This window comes from Leiobunum rupestre, chromosome 5 (genome assembly GCF_980474605.1).
Source record: "Leiobunum rupestre chromosome 5, qqLeiRupe1.1.hap1, whole genome shotgun sequence".
Lineage (NCBI taxonomy): Eukaryota > Metazoa > Arthropoda > Arachnida > Opiliones > Sclerosomatidae > Leiobunum > Leiobunum rupestre.
The window spans coordinates 33,910,982-33,933,700 of NC_143388.1; the positions used below are offsets into that span (position 1 = coordinate 33,910,982).

General features: G+C 34.7%; 7 protein-coding genes across 10 annotated transcripts; 3 read left to right on the top strand and 4 right to left on the bottom strand.

Annotated features, from left to right (window-relative positions):
* The first annotated feature begins 146 nt into the window (after positions 1-146).
* Tmem131 (Transmembrane protein 131) lies at positions 147-12,523 on the top strand. Its single transcript, XM_090174542.1, has 31 exons — positions 147-375; positions 1,705-1,772; positions 3,248-3,276; positions 3,357-3,440; positions 3,518-3,641; positions 3,723-3,836; positions 4,362-4,484; positions 4,548-4,776; positions 4,856-4,974; positions 5,044-5,152; positions 5,228-5,664; positions 5,730-5,834; positions 5,901-6,020; positions 6,084-6,188; positions 6,249-6,329; positions 6,394-6,619; positions 6,684-6,801; positions 6,864-6,999; positions 7,064-7,258; positions 7,326-7,638; positions 7,695-7,890; positions 7,957-8,968; positions 9,037-9,329; positions 9,409-9,566; positions 9,743-9,838; positions 9,965-10,249; positions 10,315-10,674; positions 10,735-10,836; positions 10,897-11,042; positions 11,110-11,286; positions 11,520-12,523. Exons 1-31 carry the CDS (start codon positions 252-254, stop codon positions 11,751-11,753), a joined length of 6,018 nt encoding a protein of 2,005 aa, XP_090030668.1. The 5' UTR covers positions 147-251; the 3' UTR covers positions 11,754-12,523.
* A 138-nt stretch (positions 12,524-12,661) lies between these two features.
* spartin lies at positions 12,662-14,812 on the bottom strand. 2 transcript variants are annotated; one of them, XM_090174544.1, is made up of 8 exons: positions 14,531-14,617; positions 14,028-14,462; positions 13,899-13,967; positions 13,651-13,833; positions 13,530-13,595; positions 13,167-13,475; positions 13,016-13,106; positions 12,665-12,951 (listed from the first exon to the last, which is right to left on the bottom strand). In XM_090174544.1, exons 2-8 carry the CDS (start codon positions 14,422-14,424, stop codon positions 12,744-12,746), a joined length of 1,323 nt encoding a protein of 440 aa, XP_090030670.1. In that variant the 5' UTR covers positions 14,425-14,462; positions 14,531-14,617; the 3' UTR covers positions 12,665-12,743. The 2 variants fall into 2 exon arrangements, with proteins under 2 accessions (XP_090030669.1, XP_090030670.1); XM_090174543.1 differs by having other exon boundaries at positions 12,662-12,951; positions 14,028-14,812.
* Positions 14,813-14,959: 147 nt separating this feature from the next.
* On the bottom strand, positions 14,960-15,870 carry Pomp (proteasome maturation protein). Its single transcript, XM_090174555.1, has 5 exons — positions 15,731-15,870; positions 15,555-15,670; positions 15,426-15,486; positions 15,175-15,370; positions 14,960-15,113 (listed from the first exon to the last, which is right to left on the bottom strand). The coding sequence occupies exons 2-5, from the start codon at positions 15,650-15,652 to the stop codon at positions 15,046-15,048; spliced, it is 423 nt and encodes a 140-aa protein (XP_090030681.1). The 5' UTR covers positions 15,653-15,670; positions 15,731-15,870; the 3' UTR covers positions 14,960-15,045.
* A 4-nt stretch (positions 15,871-15,874) lies between these two features.
* Positions 15,875-17,092, top strand: Sf3a2 (splicing factor 3a subunit 2). Its single transcript, XM_090174549.1, has 3 exons — positions 15,875-16,004; positions 16,199-16,359; positions 16,421-17,092. Exons 2-3 carry the CDS (start codon positions 16,206-16,208, stop codon positions 17,062-17,064), a joined length of 798 nt encoding a protein of 265 aa, XP_090030675.1. The 5' UTR covers positions 15,875-16,004; positions 16,199-16,205; the 3' UTR covers positions 17,065-17,092.
* On the bottom strand, positions 17,080-18,610 carry LOC149944237 (26S proteasome regulatory subunit 6B). Its single transcript, XM_090174545.1, has one exon. It carries the CDS (start codon positions 18,429-18,431, stop codon positions 17,181-17,183), a length of 1,251 nt encoding a protein of 416 aa, XP_090030671.1. The 5' UTR covers positions 18,432-18,610; the 3' UTR covers positions 17,080-17,180.
* Positions 18,611-18,631: 21 nt separating this feature from the next.
* Positions 18,632-20,909, top strand: Rrp45 (exosome complex component Rrp45). The gene is made up of 10 exons (XM_090174546.1): positions 18,632-18,790; positions 18,856-18,950; positions 19,009-19,128; positions 19,191-19,437; positions 19,493-19,575; positions 19,637-19,858; positions 19,984-20,146; positions 20,209-20,317; positions 20,411-20,471; positions 20,807-20,909. The coding sequence occupies exons 1-10, from the start codon at positions 18,728-18,730 to the stop codon at positions 20,865-20,867; spliced, it is 1,224 nt and encodes a 407-aa protein (XP_090030672.1). The 5' UTR covers positions 18,632-18,727; the 3' UTR covers positions 20,868-20,909.
* Sap30 (SIN3-associated polypeptide 30) lies at positions 20,888-22,329 on the bottom strand. Of its 3 annotated transcripts, XM_090174553.1 has the most exons (6): positions 22,150-22,329; positions 22,004-22,041; positions 21,694-21,893; positions 21,507-21,629; positions 21,346-21,444; positions 20,889-21,279 (listed from the first exon to the last, which is right to left on the bottom strand). In XM_090174553.1, the coding sequence occupies exons 3-6, from the start codon at positions 21,859-21,861 to the stop codon at positions 21,151-21,153; spliced, it is 519 nt and encodes a 172-aa protein (XP_090030679.1). In that variant the 5' UTR covers positions 21,862-21,893; positions 22,004-22,041; positions 22,150-22,329; the 3' UTR covers positions 20,889-21,150. The 3 variants fall into 3 exon arrangements, with proteins under 3 accessions (XP_090030680.1, XP_090030679.1, XP_090030678.1); XM_090174552.1 differs by lacking the exon at positions 22,004-22,041 and having other exon boundaries at positions 22,150-22,328; XM_090174554.1 differs by lacking the exons at positions 22,004-22,041; positions 22,150-22,329 and having other exon boundaries at positions 20,888-21,279; positions 21,694-21,870.
* Between the last annotated feature and the right edge of the window lie 390 nt (positions 22,330-22,719).

Consider the following 22,719-nt stretch of genomic DNA (forward strand, 5'->3'; position numbering starts at 1 on the left):
CAAATTACGCTTATTTCTTGTATAATAATTCAAAAACGAGCATTATTTTTATCGATTTTGAAACTTCGCGTTTCGATTGAAGCTGTAACGCGCCGCGTTGCGGCGTTTTATGGAGTGACAAATTTGCGCGGAATGAGCTACAGTGTTTTTGTTTTGTCTCAGTACGGAAAAAAGTCAAGATATGAAACAGGATTAACGTATAAGTAATGTTGAATCGCGGAGATAATAAATAAGTTAATTTAAAAGCCAATATGGCGCGGTTATGCTATAAAAACGCCAGTATGAAGACTTACAAAGTGTTAAGGTTCCTTCTCTTCTGCAGTATTTTGGACGCTGTCTACAAGTTAGTTCAGGCAGTTGATGGACATTCTCAAGGTAAGCCTAATATGGCCTTTCGAGAACGCGCAAAGAAGCCGTCAAGCCCACGCTTCAATGGGAATGTAGATCACCCCATTCTATATCTCAATAAATCCTCGAGTTACCTCCTAAAACCTAGGCCCTTTTAATGGGATTCTCCTTCGAAATGATAATGAAAACAAATCCTATCTATCTGGGAAGCCAACGACCCCAAAGTACAATATTACTCATATTGTAATTTCAAAGTTTTAAACATAATCTTAACCCTTAACATATTTGACATTTCAATGAAAAGATAATATAACTGTGGATCTTAAACTGGCATTACTTTATATGATTTATCTTGTATAAAACATCACTGTAGTCAGTCTAAAGATGCATTTTTTTTGTGCCAAATGGAACTAGCTTGTTATTAACAATAAAATGTATCTTCATTTAATGGTATATTAATTTGAATTTAATGATATTTCAGTATATAGAAGCCCTAATTGCATAAACACATGCTAAAACTGCTTATCTATTATCTAATCATAATAGTTACGTTAATTTGCATAATTATCAAGCGTGTAACAAATTTGTAGAATTCCTTAGCTCATGTTGTTGTAGTTTCCGTTGAATGATCATTGATACATATAGAAGGGAAATATTTTAGTGAGTTTTGCTTTTTAGGCTGTGTAACTAGGAAATGAGGGCGCCCAACAGTGATTGATATCTGTTGGTAAGATAGGATCATTGTGTTTTAAAACGTAATATCTATTAAATCCTCTTACATGTATATCTTTTATTGATCAGTTATCATAATATCAAAGGGGAAATATTGCAATACTAATTCTTAACCATGTTAGAAAATGACGCATAATCTGTCTCGAGAAATCACATTTTGAAGAATGAGGAAAATTGTTTTATTTACGATCGTTTGTGAATAATAACAGAAACAAACGTCGATTGATATTAATTTCTTTCAATAATCTGTCTGTGAAATATGACAATCTTGAAAATAGTGATTCTAAAAATTTCCTATCATGCTATTTATAAACATTACTCTTAATATTTGAATTGACTTCCCAGATACACTAGTAATTTGGTTAATATTTCTTACGATCAATAGCTTAATAATCTGAGAACGTTGAAAGACAAACATATTAACACCTGGCTTGCGAATTTCACATGTTTATGCTTCTATGCAGTATATAGGTACTAATATTTGAGTAACTAGAAGAGAAAGTCTTGACATGTATAACCAAACCTTATTTGACCATATAAAAGTATTGAAATATTTTGAATAATATTTTTATTCTTATCTATCGAAATGTATAGGAGATATTCTAATTGGGTAATATTTTGCAGGTTTTATTCAAACTGAAAGAGAAATGAGGTATCTAGTTGATGGAATCTCTCTCGAAATGCAGAATCATGTAAAAAAGTTTTTTTTTGTTATTTAGTTTTAGTGTAATGGCCCTCAGCCAAATGTTTCTCTTACTCTATTAATAATTTTGCTTCTGCCCCAATCTCGAGATAATCACACTGGGACTCTTTAACTAGGCGGTAAAAATCCTACCATGCCCAATTAGCAAAATCCTAGACCCAGTTACTGAGGTACTTCATTCATTAGGAGTAGAAACAAACGCTTCCATAGTTCTCTTTAATGCTTTAAGAAATTAATAGAAAATTAAAAAATTGCATCTTCTGGGTAAACTAAATAGCTTATCTTAGTGAATTCTGCTCACATTTGATCTGCAGTCATCACTTTGACTAACGCTAAGAATGAGCCGAGAAGTGAACCTTGTAACCAATACAGAATTTCTATCTCAAAGCACACTCACCATTTAAGTTATATTTGACAAGACCAAATTTTAAAAAACTCGTACTAATTTGTAATTTGTTAGTTTCCCCATTACTACATATTTTTCTGGTGTCTCACTTCATCTTTTATTCTTATTTCTGGGATAACAAGTTTGGATTAAAATCTAATCCAAGTAGCAGAAATAATAAACCATAAAGTGACAAAATAATCAATGTAATCCAAGGACAGACTATAAAAACTTTTATCTACTTTTGGCATAACCTTTTTGACAAAGTAAACTACCCACTTTAGTATTAGTGTTATTGTTGTGTATACACTCCCAAGTCATATTGATAAGTTGCTTTCAAAATTAAGCCATTTTCATTTCCCTCTTCAACCCACCTTGTGCCCATTCTGACCTAGCAACTAGTAATCAATAAAAGTAACCTTAGCTACGTTATAGTTCTGTCAATTTACCTGTTGCGTGTTAAATGCAAGCTTGAGTTTAACTCCTTTTTATGGATTTTTTTCTGTAGTTTATGTAGCCAATTCTCAGTTTTATGTATGTATACATAAAACTGGATTGAAATAACAGATTTTGTCTTCTAGAACCACCTTATTGGTGTTTATGTATAGGTTGCACTATCATAGGATTTTTCCCATTTTAATACCAGTACATTATACGTATTGTCTTAACTCTAATCATTAACTCTCACCATTTCCTTTATTGGTAAAAGGAAATTAAAATTGAACAAGTGTTTCTACCAAATTTTATGTTGGCCACATATTTGAGTTTAGAAATTAAATGGAAATCTGAACTAAGGATTATTTTCGGGGTGTTATCCTTAATGTGAAAACTGTCACAAAATTAAGACACATTCTTGGTTTGCTTAATTTCATTAGTTGGGAGTTAACGCACTTGAACAAATTTATTTATCCTGTTCTTTAATATGTTCAGGATACATATCATATTTTAATACCAACTATCTATTGGCATCAATATATCAATATTATAGATTTACGTTATCATATAATCAACATAAGTATTACTAAAATCATTTTGATAATTGTAAAAAAAAATTAATGTTGCCCCCTTTATTTCTTTAGCCCTTAACATCAGATAGCCCTTCAGTAAGGTGAGGCTAATTACATTTAATTACAGTACATCATTCAATTTTACACTATTAGTACATGGTTTTTTTAATGTAAAAAACAGTTTTACGGAGTTAGAAGATGAGGGTCTTCACACATTTGAAAGCCCTATTATCTTTGATCCTCCTGCGCTAGATTTTGGAGTCCAGTGAGCATATTTATCTCTTAGCGTTACATTTAAAAAAAAATTAAGTAATTTTGAAACTTATTTTCTTTCTATCAAAGCCCATTGGGTATGCCCCATATGGAAAGAGTTGTGGTTCAAAATCCAAGTGCAGATACAAATCTACGATTACTAAGTATTTCGGGAAGTACGTTACATTTCCATTGCTCCTTCTTTCAGGAAAAGGTATGACGTTTATTGGCTTAACCAAATGGTTTTTTTTTGCCTGAGTGGATTTTGGAAAACATGTAATTTGTGTAAACATAGGTAATTCCACCAGGAGGCAATACATCTTTTGATGTCGTCTTCTTGGCAAGGCAGGAGGGGCACATAGAAAACACTTTATTTATTCATACTTCTCTGGGCTCATTTAAATATCAGGTAAGCTCAGTTCTTCCCCTCTCTCCTCTTTTGAAGTTAAGCAAACATTTTACCAAGGGAAGGTAGGTGTACAGTTTAAATGACAAATTTATTGATTATACTTTATCTATACTTATATAAATGAGGTTGTATGTTTTGAGTATTGCAAGAGTAATGACCTTGTTTTTCAAATTGATACATGATCATAGTTTTTCTCTCGCTGTACGATATGTTATAATTTTCTATCATTTTAAAAGAGTATATATAGAAAGAACATTCTATCATTTTACAAGAGTATATATAGAAAGAACATTCTATAGTTTTTTCATTTCGTATGAGTTTGATGTCGTAAATGAAATTTGACTAGTGTGATACTAGAAAAATTTGTTTTGCTTTAATCAAATGCCTGCTTTTTCTTTTATTATAAATAATACTTTATGTGAACAATTCTAAAAACATAATTTGAATATTTTTCAAAAACATAAAATGAGAGATAAATTTAAACTACAGTTACATAAAATGTGTGTTTTTTTGTTTTATCTAAAGGTGTTAGCCATCGGGGTTAGTAACCCTTATAGGCTTCAGCCATTTTTAGGGGTGCGTATGCCCCTTAACAGCAGCTATGCTCCTTTTATTCATATGCACAACCCACACAGTGCTACATTACAAGTAAATATAAACTATTATTTAACCTTAAAAATTGATGTTAATTTTGTTTACCGAATGCACCAGGTGATGGAAATGTATACGAGTGGGGGTGACCTACATTTAGAGCTGCCAAATGGCGATAGTGAATCTCCAAAAACACTATGGGAAATTCCTCCTTACGAGACGAGAATTGTCATGAGGGCTAATTTTGTGGCTAGGATTGAGAGGAATCATACAGCGTACATTCGAATTAAAACTAACAGTAGTCTAAAAGAATACTTAGTGGTACCTATAGAGGTTGAAGTTTCTTCTGGTAAGTATGGAAACTTTTTTACTGAGGATCTCTTTATGTTATTACTTGTATTTTGTTGATACATTTGTAATTTCTTTAGTACCTGGTATATATTCTCCAATATCGGTCATAGATTTTGGTGTTGTACGTAGTCATGATGAACCCAAAACAATTCCCATCAGTTTGTATAATTCTGGGCAGAAACACATTAACATTGTGGTGAGCTTCTTATAATGCAAATATAACTGAAATTTGAAAATTTTACATGGACTATTGAATGTTTTACAGAATGTAATCGTGGCTCCTGTAAATGATGCTATAGATGTGAAGTTTCTTCCTCTTAAAATCCCGCCTGGTACCCTGCATAGTAAGGAAGTGGCCAATGTAACGTTTTTTCGTAAGTACTAAACTTTTGGTGTTATTCCGTGATTTAATTATTTTCTATTAACGGAAATTTTTTTTCCTTGACCAGCATCGAAGGTTTTGCACCAGAAGCAGTGTTCAGGGAAAATTGTTATAAAGGCCAAAAACAATCAGTTCAAATTAACCATTCCCTACCAAGTGACGTTTTTGCAAGGGTCTTTGGGCTACAATCAGAACAGCACAAGATTCTACACGGGTCAAGATTCGAGGAAGAACATGACTCATGTCCGTCAGTTCAATGTGACCAATCACTTTAATGTCACAGTGGTCATTCACAATGCGTCGCTTCCTTCCGATGCACAATCTCATTTTGCTGTTAATTTCTCACTCCCGTTATATTTGATACCCGGCCAGTCATTGTCGTTGGGTTGGATTGTTTTTACCCCTCCTGAATCTACTTTACCGTTAACATCACATTTGACGCTCCACACCAATGTTTCATTCTTTGATATTCCATTGGTTTGCTTTAGTGGCAAACTTCAGTTGGTAAGTGCCATACATTTTTTGTAACTTATAGATTGGTAATTAGTACTAATCATGGTTTTTCTTAGTTTATTCCACAAGGTAAAAATCAAAGCTTTTTAGATTTTGGAACACTGAGTGTTGATGAAAAAAGAACGTTGATATTTGCTGTGATTAATGAAAATCCTGTTGATGTAAGAGCTCAGAAACTTTTAATTAATCGAATGGTTTTACTTAAAAATCTGTTGTTAACTATTTAGATTAATTTAAAACACTGGGGATCAAATATAACAAAAACGTATGTTGAATTGGTTGGCATTGATAAAGGGAACCTCACCACATTAGCACGCAGAAGGAAGTTTTCTGATCTTTCTAAAGGCGTAAGCTATTAATTTTAGTAGTCTCATTTCTATGTTTGTTAATATTTTTTTGTTCTGCCATAGTTAACGCTTAAACCCTATTACTACGCTATATTTCGTGTTGGGGTAACAGCTCCATCAAATGAAGGAGTTTATTTTGGTGAAACATTCATCGAAACGCTATATGAGGTACCTTCCAGCAGATACAAAATATTTAAGTAGTTTTATAGTATAAATTTTCTTTTACAGATCATAAAGCTACCATTTTCGTTTCGTACTGCAAAAGGAAGTTTAATAACTGATGACTTATTCTTTGACAATGCATTTCCTGTGAGTTTAGAGTGGTGTGTTGTATAATCTTTAAGAGTTATAATCCTCTTTTTTACAAAAAAAGGGCAAGATTTCATCTCAGCCACTTTACATAAGAAGCACGTTTTCTCACCCAATGACTGTTACATCAGTTCTTCCCATTCCAGAAGATGTAAGGTTCGTGTTTGAACCTTCCAAAGTGTCTGCTGTCCTTCAGCCTGATACTAAAAGCATGGTTGGGAAAGTGTTTTTTGACTTGAGGAGAGAGTGTAAAAATAAGTGCTATAGTGGGCTGCCAACAACATCTCAAAGTTAGTTTTGATCGTATTTTGCCTATACTTATTGGTTCCAATTTTCTTCTTACTTTTACTTCAGTGGGTCATCAGTGGCTCCTTGGTATGAATTTACCAGCGGATATTGGAGAAACTGATGGGGAGCTTTATAGAAATTTGAGAGAACGGTGGCAAAGCACTGTTAGTTCTGGAGAGAAAAAGTGATAAAGACTATATAATTTGTTTATAAGAGTCTCATATTAATTATTTTTATTATTTTTAGCATGAATATTACCTTTCAGTTAGATACGTCAGAAGTGCACGGGTTTTATTTAAAAGCACACGCTACTTTACAGTGGCCTCGTTTGTCTAGTAAATGTCATTTAAGGTTTCCTATAACTCAAGTTGGGAATCTAACGGTATGTGTTATTTAGAGGGTTGCTAATCTGTGAATGTATCTTGATGAGATTTTGCTTATAATAGGTAAAAGATTTTGCGCTGGAAAATCCTTCAAGTTTGCCAGTTTTAGTGCAAGTAGTTCCACTTTCCCTTTATCCTAGTCCTCAAGCAGCAGTCAGCGCTTTATCTCATAAATTAGGGGGTGAAAGCGCCGCTCTTAAACATACAGATGAATTGGACGCTGATGTGTTTTCTTTGCAAGATTTAGAGGAGCATAATGTAAGAGGTTTTAAATTGGCTTCAATTTAGGAGTTTAAAATTGATGATTATTTGTAACCGCTTTTAGCCAAGAAGTGATAACCCCATTCCAGCGTATAGGAAGAGTTTGGAAGAATATTACAACGTTCAGACTAATAAACAGTCTATAGCTATGCTATTGACACCAGGAATGAGGGTTCGAGTTAGAGTTGGATTTGCTCCCAGGGATGACATTTTCAGAACATCCCTTATACTCATCAGGAATAACCTTACAGTATTGGATGCGCTTGTGGTACAAGGGCAAGGTGGTAGAGGCCAAATCCGTTTTGGAAATAAAGATCCTGGATCTGAAGCCACCCTAATGTTTGAGCTAACAGAAAAGCATTTAAAAGATTGTGATAGTACGTTAAATGGTAATCTTTTGTTACTGTTATTAATATTTTTTCATCTTACCTAGACTCAAGAGGTAGTCGATTTCTTCAACCAAATTTCACAGTGAGAAGAGCATTTACAGCCAGAAATACTGGAGAATTACCAGTGTACGTTCGTGGGTTTGATGTCAGTGGTTCCCCTTGCCAAGGTTATGGTTTTCGCATTTTGAACTGTCAAGGTTTCGAATTGAAGCCAAACTCTAGTAGAAGAGTTGATATAGCGTAAGTGGATAGATGATTTTTTTCAACTTCCAGTGTGGCTGAAGGTTTATTTTCCTTCCTCTGTAGTTACACACCAGATTTTACTCTGTCAAGAGTGGAGCGTACTTTAAATTTGCACACAAGCCTCGGAAGTTTTGTGATTCAGTACATGTTAGTGGCGACGCTACCACGTCACCTCTTAGCCAAATGTTCTCAAGCCCTACCAAGACCATCCTGGGAGCCTCTTCTGTATTATTCCATTGTCAGTTTGATCATTCTGCTGCTGTTTTGCGAGTTAGCGGCTGCATATTTTGAAGGGGATCGGATACTTAAAACAGCTTACTATCCCATCATCACTCAGAACGTTTCTCAAGAAGGTGGGTGCAGCCCACCGGAGAAAAGTCAACCATTTGATCTGAAGACCATCACCCGAGACTTCAAAAATAGAAGTAGCCACCATGCTGACAGGAAGAAGAGTGATTTGTTTGTGCACATTAATGGGGATAGTCATTGGTCGGGATTGAATAACAAGGCAGACAAAGAAGACAATCAAGGCGGTGGTAATGAAACTGCTAATGGAAAATTGAACCATCGCAAAGTGAGGAACAGGTCCTTGTCTGAAGTTTCTTTAAACAGCTCTGTCAGTGATAAAGATAAGGAAGATAATTTAAAGAATAAAAAGGAAGCAATCCTATCTGCCAAAAGTAAAACGTGGACTGAAAAGCTGAAAAGTGTATTTTCATTCCTTAAACTAGCAGCTCCAAGTTTGAACCTGCAATTCAATTCTAATAACGCCGCTACTCAAACGAATAAAGATAACCCTGCAACAACGGAAGGGTCAAGTAAATTGAATGAAAACTTGAAGAGTGAGAATAAGGTTCTGAGTAGTAGAGAAAAATGTGCCGCATTTGTCTCTGCACACCCCAGTAGTGTCAAAGTCACCAAAAATAAAATTGGAAGACATTCTCAGGAACGTACATTTGAACAACGATCCCAACGTAGTAAAAAAACCAATTCAGAGGTTATTAAACAATATGATGAAGAAACCTCATCAACGACTACCGAATCTTCCAACCCAGAATCAGAGTTTAGCGAAAAAGTATGTAATTTTAAAGCCTTTTTTCTCAATTGAAATGATAATTTACCATGTTTTCTATTTTCTTTTAGGATCCAAATAGGCTACCCGATATATGTATTTCTGCACAAACGAAACACATTCGACCGAAATCTAAGTCATCTGAACTTGACATCAGCAACAGAAGTAGCCGTAGTGACAGTCTGAATAGTATTACCTCAGTCACTCCGAAAACAGTCAATAAGGATAGTCATTTGTCACCAAGTTCTACAACGAGCATTCCAAATGATGAAGGAGAATTTGAACTCAGTACCAAGAGCAAAGCTCACAAGAAAATAAAAGTTGATCCTTCCAAGGTTTTTGGGGGAGATATTCTTAGGCCAAGGTTAATACTATTTGCATTTGTTGGGTCATTTAGTTTCTGTGTTGACTTTATAATTTTTTTCTATTTGTTTGGGCTCTAGTACTTTGGAGTTGCCTTACAAACCTAAACCAGTTGTTTCTAATAGAGGCTCAAAATCCGAAAGCTCTAAGGCATCTGCTAGCTCATCCAAGGTTTCCTCGTCTTCTTCGTCCTCAAATTCTTCAAACAGCAGTAGTGGGAATAAAAAGAAATCCAAAGGTATCTCCTTGTGTTTGTGCAAAAAATCTGTTTACTTTGCTGGAACTCTGAAGATCATTTTTAGTCCTCTCTTTCTCTGTTACTTTTTATTTTTGGCACTTTTACGATGAAAAATAGATTTTCCACACTTTATTTCCTTAGTTCATTTTGCATGGTTTTTATACTCAATTATTCAGGCTCCCATCACCATTCTTCTGATATGCGGTCCAATGATCTCTGGAAGGATTCTTCATCTTCCCTTTGGGACAACCCTATTCCCTTTCGAAGTCCCGGTAAGAAGTATTTCTGCCCCATTCTGTGCAAAAAACTAGTTCCATTAGATAACTCGGTCATCTGAACTCTGTTGGTTTTTATTATTCCTTTTATCTTTGGTAAACTTTTGCTTGGTTGTTTGACAGACGAAACCCTTACGCAAATTTCTCAACAAACTGAAAATTTTGCTTTGAAACTTGGAGGAAGAGCGCCATCCCCTAAAACTAACCAGAATCGTAAATCTTCGCTGGAAGGGACTAGTGGTGGAAGTGTTAGTTATTCCGCAGTAGTCAGCGGTGAAAATGCCAAAGGTTTTGGCAACATTACTAACTCGCGCACTTCAAATTCTCCTACTTCAACTTCTCCATACATCAGCTCTAAAGTCGTTGGACATGAAAATGTTAAAACCGAAAGTACAAACCTTGCAATTGGTAATATCTTTAAATTTTTAAATTCTGAACTAATTTATTAACCTGTTAATAATATTATTTTGAAGGTACAAGACCCTCTTCTTTAGCATATGGCTCTGAAGATTCCCCGTCAGATAGACATTCGAATCCAAGAAGCCACTCGATGTTGAATTCAGGTGTTTGGAAAGCTCAGGATCAGTCAATAAATGAACCAAATATGTTTTCTGATATGAATCAACATTACAATGGACCAATCGATTCAAATGGTGTACCTTTCCTTGATCCTTCTGACCTTGACCTTAACCTAACTTCTCCAGGAGGAGGCTTAGGTGGCAGCGAGCCCTTCTCTATTAATGGTATCCGTGGAAACTACTCGAATGTTGGAGTTAAGACGCCAATTGGAGGAGACCTTAGAATTGATGGGATGTCTACTATGGGAATTTCTGGTAGAAAAAAATATTTTCCTAATATGAAATGAATTCACAATAAATGGTTTTCTTTTTAAGATCTGTTTCCAAATGCGTGGAGTGAACAATCGGTTATGCAAATGATGCAAGATGAACGTCGAGCGCACATAGAAGAATATAACAAACAACAAGCAATGAATGGTAGATAATATTGTCATTTTCCTCGCAGAGCCTTTTTCTTGACTTAATTTTTATAATTAGAATGGTCTGGATTTGATGTTTCCACTTTACAATCGAATGTCTGGGATATGAACTACATGCCGCAAACAGATGCGTGGCAAATGGATGGAAATATGGTCAATTTGAATCAAGGAATGCCTGACCACATTTGTGACGACAACAAAATGGTATTGAATGGTCAATAACCTAGTATTAGTTTGGCTATGCAATCTTTAACAAAGTTACATTTTGTAGATGCAAGAAAACTGTGCCGAAGGCCACATGTGGAACAGTCCAACTGACAGTTTGTGGAGCCCAGTTTCATCAGTTTGGCCCAACTTCAATCAAGAAATGGACAAATCTCCAGATCCTCTGGACCTAATCAAGTCAATCCCACCGCAACACATGGAAGATCAAATGAGAGGAGTTCAGGTATCTATCTTTGGTTCTACGGTTGCTTTTGGAATCCATTTTTGATTTTAATTATAGAGAATTGTTGCGCCTTAAATTTTCCTTTTTTTTTAATAATTACACTACTCCTACCAAAATCCGTACATTTATTGTTAATTAGGGCATTTTTTGCTAGATTGATTCAATCATTCATTAGTGCATTTAATTATTTTACACAGTCATATTAAATGATCTTTTTAACTTAAACCTTATAGGGTTGTGACGATATGGTGCAAGAGGGACACTTCAATCCCTACCCGACTCTGAGCAGTATTTGGAGCACTCCGAATGATCTGAGGGAGGAAAGGGAGGTTGATAGCTTGCGCTCTGGCTGGCCTTTCAGCCTCTTTTCACCTCCCCACCATCCTGTTTCTCAAGTTTCTTCTACCATTGATTCTAATTCGACACCAAGCCCCAAAAAACTTAACGCACCAGAAACCAAAGATTAAAGTTACTTTTAAGTTATTTTCCCTCAAAATTCAAGCCTTTCCTTCATTTTATAATCAAGTCTCGGGTTAAACAAAGCTTTATGATAGAGAAATTATTTTAGTGCTTAAAGAAATTATCTATTTCAAAGAGTTCTTACAAATTTCGTTTTTTCAAGATGAATACGAAAAGAACGCTACTTTATTTTGTACTAGTACCTTTTATATTTTAAGTTTTTATTGAGAAATACTCAGAAAGATTATGTAATATAGTTTTGTTATTTTATTTTCTCCCCACTCGCTAAATAATTTATCATAACGTGCCAATTACAAAATAAAGGAAAGGCTCTGAAAGTTTAAAAACACAATATTTGATGTTTTCACCCCATTCCTTAAAGTAGCTTTGTGAAGTAGTTTTATTTTATAATTTGTGAAAATTATAAAGAAAGTAATCTTTAGATAAAAGTAACTTTAGCAATATTTCTATGATGCCAAAATATTTTTTGGGCGCAATTTTTAAATGATAACCCCTGCTCGGTTGTTTTACAACTTCTAACGATTTAAGATGCTTCCAATATGCAACAAAAAATGTTTTTGTCAAATTTTGGATGGGGCTATTTTTACCCTGATCAACTACTTAAAACGAACGATTCATTGTCTTACTCCTTTCGAATGATTATGGAATTACCATAACAAACGAGATGGGATTTGATGTATCGTGCTGATGAGGTTATTTAAAGGTATTTACCAAAAAGGCTTGGCAAAAAGTACCAGAAATAAACGAGCTTTTCTCTCAGTGACTCCGTTGTCAGTTTGAAGTTTTTTTCTTAAGCTTACTATTGTTCCAACAATTTTTCAACAAAATATCAAATATATTTTGAGTAACTTAACTAATTACAAATATAGTTATATTACATCACAAAACATTTCCACTGCCAAAAGTGAAAATTCTTTTAGTTGTTAAATAAATTTAGTATAAACAATTTTAAACAGTAAAACTTTGTAAATGATTATTCAAGGTGAGGGCGGTTTTTTCTCTTGTATTTTTTCCTTCAAATCTTTCTTGTCCACATATTCGCAAAGTATTGCTTTACCGGTATCTTTCGCAGTTCTTTTAGCCACAGATTTTATACCTAGAGAGCTAACATTATGCGTTGTTAAGGCCAAATTTCCCAATGCAAACATGGCATGATCTGTGGCTTGTCCCGCAGCCGGACCATACCTTAAAGGAAGCAAAAAGGAATTGATTTCTAAAATTATCATTTGGATATAAGTTTTATTCATACTTATGGTTTACAGTCTGAACCGTTTCATTTGCAATTGAGAAGGCCAAGGTTCTCGCGGCTCTCTCTAACCCCATATATACTGTAGAAAAACCTGTATGGTGGAAAATACTATTATGCTTAAGTATTTTTTTCAATCTTTGGTTTTTTTTACCAACTAATCCACCAGCAGCTACAGTAACAATATCATTGATTGCACCATTCTTACTAGTAGCCGCATCTACTGTATCTTGTCTCACCAAACCAGATTTAACCAAAGCTTGTGTTCCTTGCGTTTTTATTACTGGCCCTATTTGACGTCCTAGTTCCATTGTCAACTCTCCCAGTTTACCAACAACAAATCCACTAACTTTCCTGGCAGCACCTGAAGCATCTCTTAGAACAGCTAGACCTTGTTGAACTCTTGGATTTACCACAGTAGGCTGACTTTCTGGATGTAACTTGTGTCTCAGCTTTGTGGCACCTAAGTTTTTATAATTTCAGTTAAAATGTAAAGAATAGTGAATTTCAGTTTTACCAATTTGAACTAAGTTCCCGGTAATTTCTGCACCTTTCACCAAACCAGCAGACACTACTTCCGCACCTGTGTAAAACAATAATTTAACGTTTTGGTTGCCTTTTTCCATTAATATACATACCAGCAACCACAGCCTTAGATATTTTTTCGCTAGTTCTTAACTGCGCAAAGGGTACTTCTGATTCAAGTTCTTCCTCAACTTGAGATTCATTCCTCAGTAATGTTAGTTCTACCAAGTAATGCTCAAACAACTCTCGTAGATCTTTGTGCGAATCTCCTGGCAAAATAACTCCAACAGAAGATCCTTAAAAAAAATGTACAGCCTTGAAAGACTTTAACTTTACATTATAAACTCATTTTCCAAAGTACCAGGTGTTTCGCAGTTTACATCAGGAAAGAAATATGCGCCATATTCACTTTTGAAAGCTGGTGATTGTCCTGAATCAAAAAAATATATATATTTATTCCATTGAGTTTTAAAAGAGTATAAAAATATACCAGGCAAAAGAGGAAATTCCCAATCTCCAATTTGTAACCACGCTGGTGGTCTTCTAATCATAAGCGTTGGATCTTCAGAAAACTTGAATATTTGTAGACTTGTTGGGGATTCTGGAGCAGAGACATTTCCTTCCGGTGATACAAAGAAAATTTGGACTCCATCAGGAATTTTAAAAATTTCTTCTACAACAAAGCTGGTTGCAGTAGACAATGGTTGAGTTTTGTTCTGGTTAATCGTCGTGACACTCATTTCATCATGTGAGTCAGTGTGAAATGACGTAGCCTCTTCGTATGATGGTGGTCTTTCCAAAATTGGATTAGAACTGGTGTCGATCGATGAATTGTTCACAATAAGGACTTTGAGACGATCATTGATTTCTTGTAGGGTGTGCCTCATTTTAAATTGAGATTTCCTCGCTGCTTCCCACTTGGCTCCTGTGCAATAAGACCGATCACATCTAATGCTAAGTGCCGCTTCCAATTTACTTTTTCCATTTTTATACATTTCTAAGGCAAAATCAGTTTTGTTTTGTTCTTCAAAGTCGAGGGCTTGTGATACATACAAATATGCTTCGTCGTGAAAAATCTTCATTTGATTCAATTCAGCCTCTCCAGCCTTTATGGCTTCTCTTTCAACCTCCATATTCTTAGTTTTAACTTTAATTTAGCTAAATTTATACAACTATAATCCTAGAAAGTATCATTTTCACAAGTGATTTCCTCGAATGTCGTGATCTTGAATTTATGACGTCAATTAATTCATTACTCATATAGATGGCAGTAGTATTGCATCATGAACACCAGCCTCTACCAAGATCTTTTTCTGGATTCTACTCTCCCCCTACCCTAAAAGCTTCTAGCATATAATGTGAACTTCTATTAAAATTTATATACCTTTGACAACACAATTACAAAACATAAAAATGTAGCAATACAAATCAGTTTATTGTTTAGTATTGTGTTAAAAAAAATTGACATATAATTGTACAACAAAACTCAAAAACAAAGTTTAATAATATTAAAATATTCCAAGTTTTTGCTCAACCATATTATGAGGATGACCCATAATTTCTGGTTGCATAGGATCTAAAATAATTGTAAAAGAATCATTAAATAAGTTTCTAATAATTATTGAAGCATAATTTACCATTCAAAATATCTTCAAAATCAATTGTATCATTTTTATTTTCCAATACGCTTAAGCTTAAATGAGAGCTTGGAAGGAAAGGCAAACGGTCAACTTGAGCAACAGCTTTCCTTTCCATAATCAGTTTCAAAGGAGCATGTATACCATGAACTTTTTTAATCATTGCAAAATTAGATGAATCCACATAGGTAGAGTACTAAAGAATTAAAAATGCATGTAATGATTATTGATTCATTTAATTTTCTTTTTACGTTTCTCTCTGAATGTTCTAATGGGTGATTTCCTGCCATCTGAGTTTTGGCATTCTTGAAGCTAAAATTAAATATGTTACTTAATTTCATAACGAATACTTCTTGCTGTTGTTCTTAGAAATGTCATACCCAGTTCGTATTGAACTTGATAAACCATACTCTCCTATTTCATTCACTTGAAAATTAACAGAACGATATCCTTTAGCTTTTGCTGGTGGCAAGTCCATGGTTAAATATAACTTTTTCTAAATAAATATTAATTAGTTTCATTAAAGAGAAAATAACGACATATGAAAAATTCCTACCCCTTAAAATTTTCTTGTAATGAAAGTGACTGCGCGTTTTTGTGATTAATGGAATCGTTTCGATATTTTGATGCTACCAATAACAAGTTTTAAGCCAATGGAATAGTTTTCTGTAGTAGTTTTAGTTGGTATAGTCCTATATTTTAGTATTTTAAAATCTTTGTGCTGTCTGCTAAACAGCCTTGGGATAAAGGGCACTTTTCGTCGTGTTTTTATTCCACGGCATTTTATTACTACATACAAAATATTTATGTGAATTTAGGGATTATCTTTGGTAATTATCATAGTTTTATTATTTTATAACCATTTAAGACGTAGGATTACTACGTTATTTAAAATTTTTAAACCAGCGTAAAGATATAACTTAAACCTCGCAATATTGTTTAATTAAGCCTTGGCTAAATTGTCAAGCCCAATTTAGCAATTTTATTTTATTTATGTACTTAATATGTTGTACCATTTTATTAGTTTAATAATGGATTTCCAACACCGTCCCGGCGGTAAAACTGGATCGGGAGGAGTTGCCTCTTGGTCTGAAACAAATAGGGACCGAAGAGAAAGATTAAGACAACTTGCTCTTGAGACTATTGATTTGAACAAAGACCCATATTTTATGAAAAATCATCTTGGTAAAATATTATTAAAAGGCAATAAGTGTATTTGTAATCTGATTTTTTAAAATTATTTTAGGCTCCTATGAATGTAAATTGTGTCTAACTTTGCACAACAACGAGGGAAGTTATTTGGCTCATACACAAGGAAAAAAGCACCAGGCTAATTTAGCCCGTCGAGCTGCTAAAGAAGCCAAGGACTCTCCAGCACAACCAGCCCCTGCAAAACCAAGGGTTGATATTAGGAAATTTGTAAAAATTGGTAGACCCGGTTACAGAGTGACCAAACAAAGAGATCCAGAAACTGGACAACAAAGTCTATTATTCCAAATTGATTACCCAGAAATTACTGAAAACATCTACCCCAGACATCGTTTCATGTCCGCTTATGAACAGAAGGTTGAGCCCCCGGACAAGAAATGGCAATATCTCTTATTTGCTGCTGAACCCTACGAAACCATAGCCTTTAAAGTACCAAGTAGAGAAGTGGACAAGAGCGAAGGCAAGTTTTGGGCTTTGTGGAACAAGGAGACCAAGCAGTTTTTCCTCCAGTTCACATTCAAAGGGGAAGGATTGAAATTGATTCCCATGAAAATACCAAGTAACATGCCTGGGCAAAGAAATACAGCTTCTCCTGATGAATCTGGACCTCCTGCTCCTCCAGGCCAACACATACCACCTCCCCCTCATATTTATCCATCTCAGCCACCGCCTCCCCAGTAAAATAATACAATAAAATTTGGTTTCAATATTTTTTTATTATTATTCCAAAAAGAAAGAAACACTACAAGAAATACGATAATGATAGAAGGGGACAATGCCTTAAAAATAGTTATAATTTATCTGTAGAATTCGTGCTCAGATTCAGCCTTTTTTATATTATTCTTATAGCCTTTCTCAAAGTCTTTAGCTAAAACCACATAACGATTTTCCCTAACTGCGTGCATACCCGCCTCTTGACAAATGGCATTGATATCGGCTCCTGATATTTTATCTGGTCTCGCAACGTAATCCTCCAAATCAACTTCTTCACTCAGGTTCATAGTAGTAGTTATGGTTGAAAAAATAAGGCGCTTCTGTCGACGGTCAGGCATGGGGAATTCAATCTTTCTGTCCAGTCTTCCAGGTCTCAGGAGAGCCGGATCCAATGTATCAGCTCTGTTGGTAGCCATGATAACTTTGACATTTGTGGTTTGATCAAAACCATCCATCTGATTCAAAAGCTCCAACAAGATCCTTTGAACTTCTCTGTCGGCTCCTGTTTGGGCGTCAAACCGTTTTGTGGCAATGGCATCTATTTCATCGATGAAAATGATGGCTGGGGCATTTTCCCTGGCAAGCCTGAAGACATCTCTAACCATTCTAGGACCTTCTCCCAAGTACTTCTGAACAAATTCTGATCCAACAACTCTGATAAAGGCAGCTGTTGTGTGATGTGCTACAGCTTTCGCTAACATTGTCTTTCCGCAGCCTGGTGGGCCATACATGAGAACACCTCTTGGGGGATCAATTCCAATTTGTTTATATAATTCAAAATGGGTAAGGGGTAATTCTACAGCTTCTCGAATTTCTTGTTTCTGGATATCGAGGCCTCCTATATCGGAATAAGCTGTATCAGGCTTCTCATCAGCCCTTAACATTGAAATGCTGCTATCAGCTTCTGGTGGTAGAACATCGACCAAAGCGTTGCTGTGCTTATGAAGAGCTACACTGGCGCTAGGTTTAAGCAATTCTCTGTCAATTGTTGACAGGATTCGGACGTAATAGTTGGAGCCAGTTGTTGAACCCACAATTCCTGTATTTGGATCTACAGCTTCGAGAAATTGACCAATGACAAGCGGGACGCTTTGAATTCTTTTAACTTCTTCTTGAGCGTGTAAATATTCTTTCTTTAAGTTCTTCTGCTCATCTTTTATGTATTCTTCTTGGACTTCCAAAAATTCTAATTGCCTCTGAAGTTTTTTGTATTTTGTGAAGAGATCTTCAATATCATCATCAACAGATACAGTGCTTGTTCCTACTGTAGGTACTTTACTTTCAGGAACTACAACTTCCTCTTTATCCGGAATAATAATTCCAATATCTTCCATTTTGATTTACTTTTAAGGAACTTAATTAACGCTAATTTTAAGATATTGATTCAATTTGACCGCGAACGAAATGTCAAAAGACCAACCCTTCGACTAAGGCTTATTTTTGGTTTTTGAAAATCGATGTGTCACGAAAACAAAATGGCCGATAAATGTTTTTTCGGCTTTTGTGTGGAGCAGACGACGCTTAACCTGCACGACTGGTGGCAGCCTTGAATATTTTGCGTTTGTTTTTCTCAGCATTATTTTGTTTATTGTTTAATTATTTCATTTAGTTTTCGTATAACCATACCACAATGAGAGAAATTACTTCCATTTGTGAAAAAGAGTTTGTCCAGAAATTAATTCTTGGGGATAAAGTAAGAGAAACGTTTTTCATAAGCCAAGGCCTAATTAAAGTGAAACTAAAACTTAAAATAAACAGCGTTTAGATGGACGAAATGTGGAGGAAAGTAGACAAATTAAAATTACTTTTGAATCCAATAGAGGATGTGTTTTGGTTTCCTTGGGAAATACTTGGTAATTTAGTAGTTAACAAATTTTCAGAGTTGTAGTTATAATTTATATTTTTAAACAGTGTGTTATCCCAAGTTTCGTGTGAACTAGCGGAACCTCGTAGTGCTAGGCCAAGTGAAGGACAACTTCATGTCAATGTTGAATTATCCCCAATGGCAGCACCAAATGTAGATGCCTACAGGTTAATTAACAACAACAAATGTTAACTTTAGAAAGTTTTTCTTAATTACATCAGTTTCTTAGGTCTTCTGAAATAACTAGCAGTGGAGAGTACTCCAGACTATTAGAGAGATGTATACGTGACTCCCATTGCATCGATCTGGAATCACTATGTGTTGTATCTGGGGAAAAAGTGTGGAATATAAGAGTTGATGTTCATGTTCTTAATCACGATGGCAATATTAGTGAATGTGGAAGCATAGCCGCAGTAGCATCATTGGCTCATTTTAGACGACCTGATGTGACTGTTTTGGGGGCAGATGTCACTGTGGTAAGTGTTCCCTTAATTGAATAATTTTTAGAGTATTATTAATAATTAATTCTAGCACACATTGGAAGAACGAGATCCAGTACCTTTGAGTCTTTTACACATGCCATTTTGTACATCATTAGCTGTTTTTAACAATGGGTAAATTAAGAAGTATAATATAAAGTATAGTAATAGTAGCAATTGGTCTTTGATATTGTAGGGAGAATCTTGTAATAGATCCAACTGAATTGGAGGAAAAGGTTTCCATGGGTACAGTTGTAATTGGACTGAACACTCATCAGGAAGTTTGCGTTCTGCATTTGGGAGGGAAAGTTGCAATTAGCAAGGACCAAATTCTTAGAGCAACAAATATGGCTTTCAGAAGAGTGCAAACGGTGACTGAGAAAGTGAAAACTGCTCTGTCTGCAGATGCTTTGGCTCGGTACCATGAATCTTTTTAATATATATATATATATATATATATATATATATATATATATATATATATATATATACATATTTATTATATATATTCAATTCAAAGTAATAATTATTCAAAACCTATAGCTCTTCTGGAAAAAAAGTGGGATTTTCCGAAATTCTACAATCCGATAAACTAATTAGTACAAGATACATCCCTAAAACTGATGGCAATGAACTAAGTCAACATATTCAAGATATTGAATTAACTGAAGAGCCTCCTTCTAAACTTCCGGAAATATTTGTGGAGGTAAATACGCAATTACAAAATTTGGTGCAAAGTTTTGTATAAATATTTTAAATTATTTTCAGGCAAATGGCGCTGCTATCGTAGGTGAAGGTGGCCGAAGTTCGTGGGATATGTTAGATATGGAAAAACCTGAAAATGAGGCTAAAGAATTAAGCAGGAAAAGAGCATCTGGTAGGTGTTGTCATATTCCAATCATAAATACATGTGTTGTGGTGCCATTCATGGGTTTTGTCTTTAATAAGAGCTTTCATTTAATAATTTTAGACTCCGATAACAGTGAGGAAGAAGAAACAGTTACCCTAAATGGAGAAGAGCAACCTAAAAAGTAAGTAATCGTTTAGTCTAGGAGCAACAAACACAAGGAGAACGCAGCTAGCCTTTAAACACGCTAACGCAATGTTGTGTACAAATTTCATTGGACGAGCCTTTACATTGAGCGTTTTATGGAATGGGGAAAGACAATTTAGAAATTTTCCCCTTCTGACGGCAGCAGTCGCTGAAGCATCTAACCAATGAAAACTGTACGCAAGAAAATTAACAACTTTTGACGGGTTGCGTTCTCCTTGTGTGGGGTGCTGCGTTTGTTGCTCCTAGATTTAGTGCTAGTCGCTCATTCCCTAATCAATTGAAATTGTTTGAGTAACATTATATTAATTTTAGCACAATTGTTGACAAACAACTTCCCAGAAGAGGGTGGTATAGCAAAACTCCACTTTCATAAGTTTTTTTTTATTAAATTTTTAAATGAAAGAAAAACATACAAGCTAGTCTTTTTTTTGTATTTACATAATATTAAGGGGAAATAAGATATAAAGGCATTAATTTAAAAGAAATTTAAATTAAAACAAAATTTAACAATGGAAAAGTTCATCCAATGTTTTCACAATCCTTTAATTACAATTACTAGTTTTCATTGATACAGAATTTTAATCTTGATAAAAATTGAACTTTTCCTTTGTTGTATTAATTTTTGAGAAAGGTAAAAATTTGTGGCAAAAGTTTAATTAGCTTCCTGATGACTCTGCCCCATTTTTTTGGTCCAACTTGCTTTTGTTATTTTTAACCATATAAATGAAAAATGTTATGGCTTCCTTTTCCAGTACCGGAATAGAACGGAAATGGCGTGCTAACATCTAAAAATAAATTAAACACTGATTTAGAATATGCAAATGGCAATAATCAAATAATGAAATGTTTACATCGGAGAGTTGGGCTTTATTCAGTCCTGGTCGTGTTTGAATTTTGTAATGCTTTTTATATCTCCTTAATGCATTAATTTGAAGTTGAAACATATCAACCTGAAAATAGTTGTACAATATTATTGATTTTATTCATGAGGTATAGTAAAGGTAAGTTGAACCTCCGGTTGGTCCACATCATGGTCCCCAAATCCATTATCATCTTCGCTATCTTTTCGTTTTCTTTTTGACCTAACACTTTGAATAACCCCTTTGTGAAAGTCACAAATGTAAATATGTCTAGCCTGCAAAATGAAATAATTATCATTAAATTTATCACGTTACAAATTCTTAAAAGGGGTAACTTACATTTTGTTCAATGTTCAGCTTCAATTTTCTCTGAGCCACAGTTTTCTGAATCCGCTTGCTGTAGCTTGCATTACCAGCCGGCCGTGTACAACGTACACCATCGTCTAGTAAGCAGCAGATTTGATTGTGGCTTGCTTGCGATTCCTCCTCCGTACTGAAGCCGTTCATTAGCTTATCTCAAAACGAATATTTATTTCACCCTGGAATAATAGTGCAGGGCCATATTAGGGAGGTAACATATGGAAAATTACCAATTTTGGCACTTCCAAATTCGTTGGGAGTAGCCAAAAACCACTTTTTTTTTATTTACAAAAGCTGTGCAGCTGTCAAAAGTTTTGAACTGCAAGCCTGAGATATACAAAATTAGTTAAAAAAAAAAGTGGTTTAATAATTAAGGAAAGGTCAGAAAAGGCATTTCAAAGCGTGCGATAATAATATTACAAATTCTTCACTTACTTTTCAAAATAAGTAGTTTTAATAGGAAAAAAGTGCAATTTTTATTCGAGCGACAGGCGGAAATAAACGAAGCGAATATTTTGAAAAATAAAGACGCGTCGAGCAGACGATCATCGCGTGTCGTCCGCCAAAAAAAAAATTCCTGCTCTCTCATTGGTGATCTTCCAACCAATGGCGAGTATGGACATTGAAAGGGGTCGAAAACTGGAAATCTGGTTTTTATAAATTCAATAAAATAGGTTGCTCATTTGGTATATTTTTTGCGACGACCTTTTATTAATGGTTAAATTTTGCATATCTTCGTAGCTTTTAATCTTAATTTACGTAAATATTTCTTCTTTTTTTCCTAATTATGTTGCAACTAGGTCCTATGGGGTTTTGTTGAAATTTCCCAATCCACAATAATAAAGTACTTAAACGCTATCATATATTAAATTTTCCTATCTTGTCTTATAACAAATAAACGCGATTTAAGCGCTACTTTAAAGAAAAATAAAGATATTAAGGACGCAGATGCTCGTACAATTTATATTTAAAGATCGAAGTCTCTTAAATGATAAAAGTTTCCTT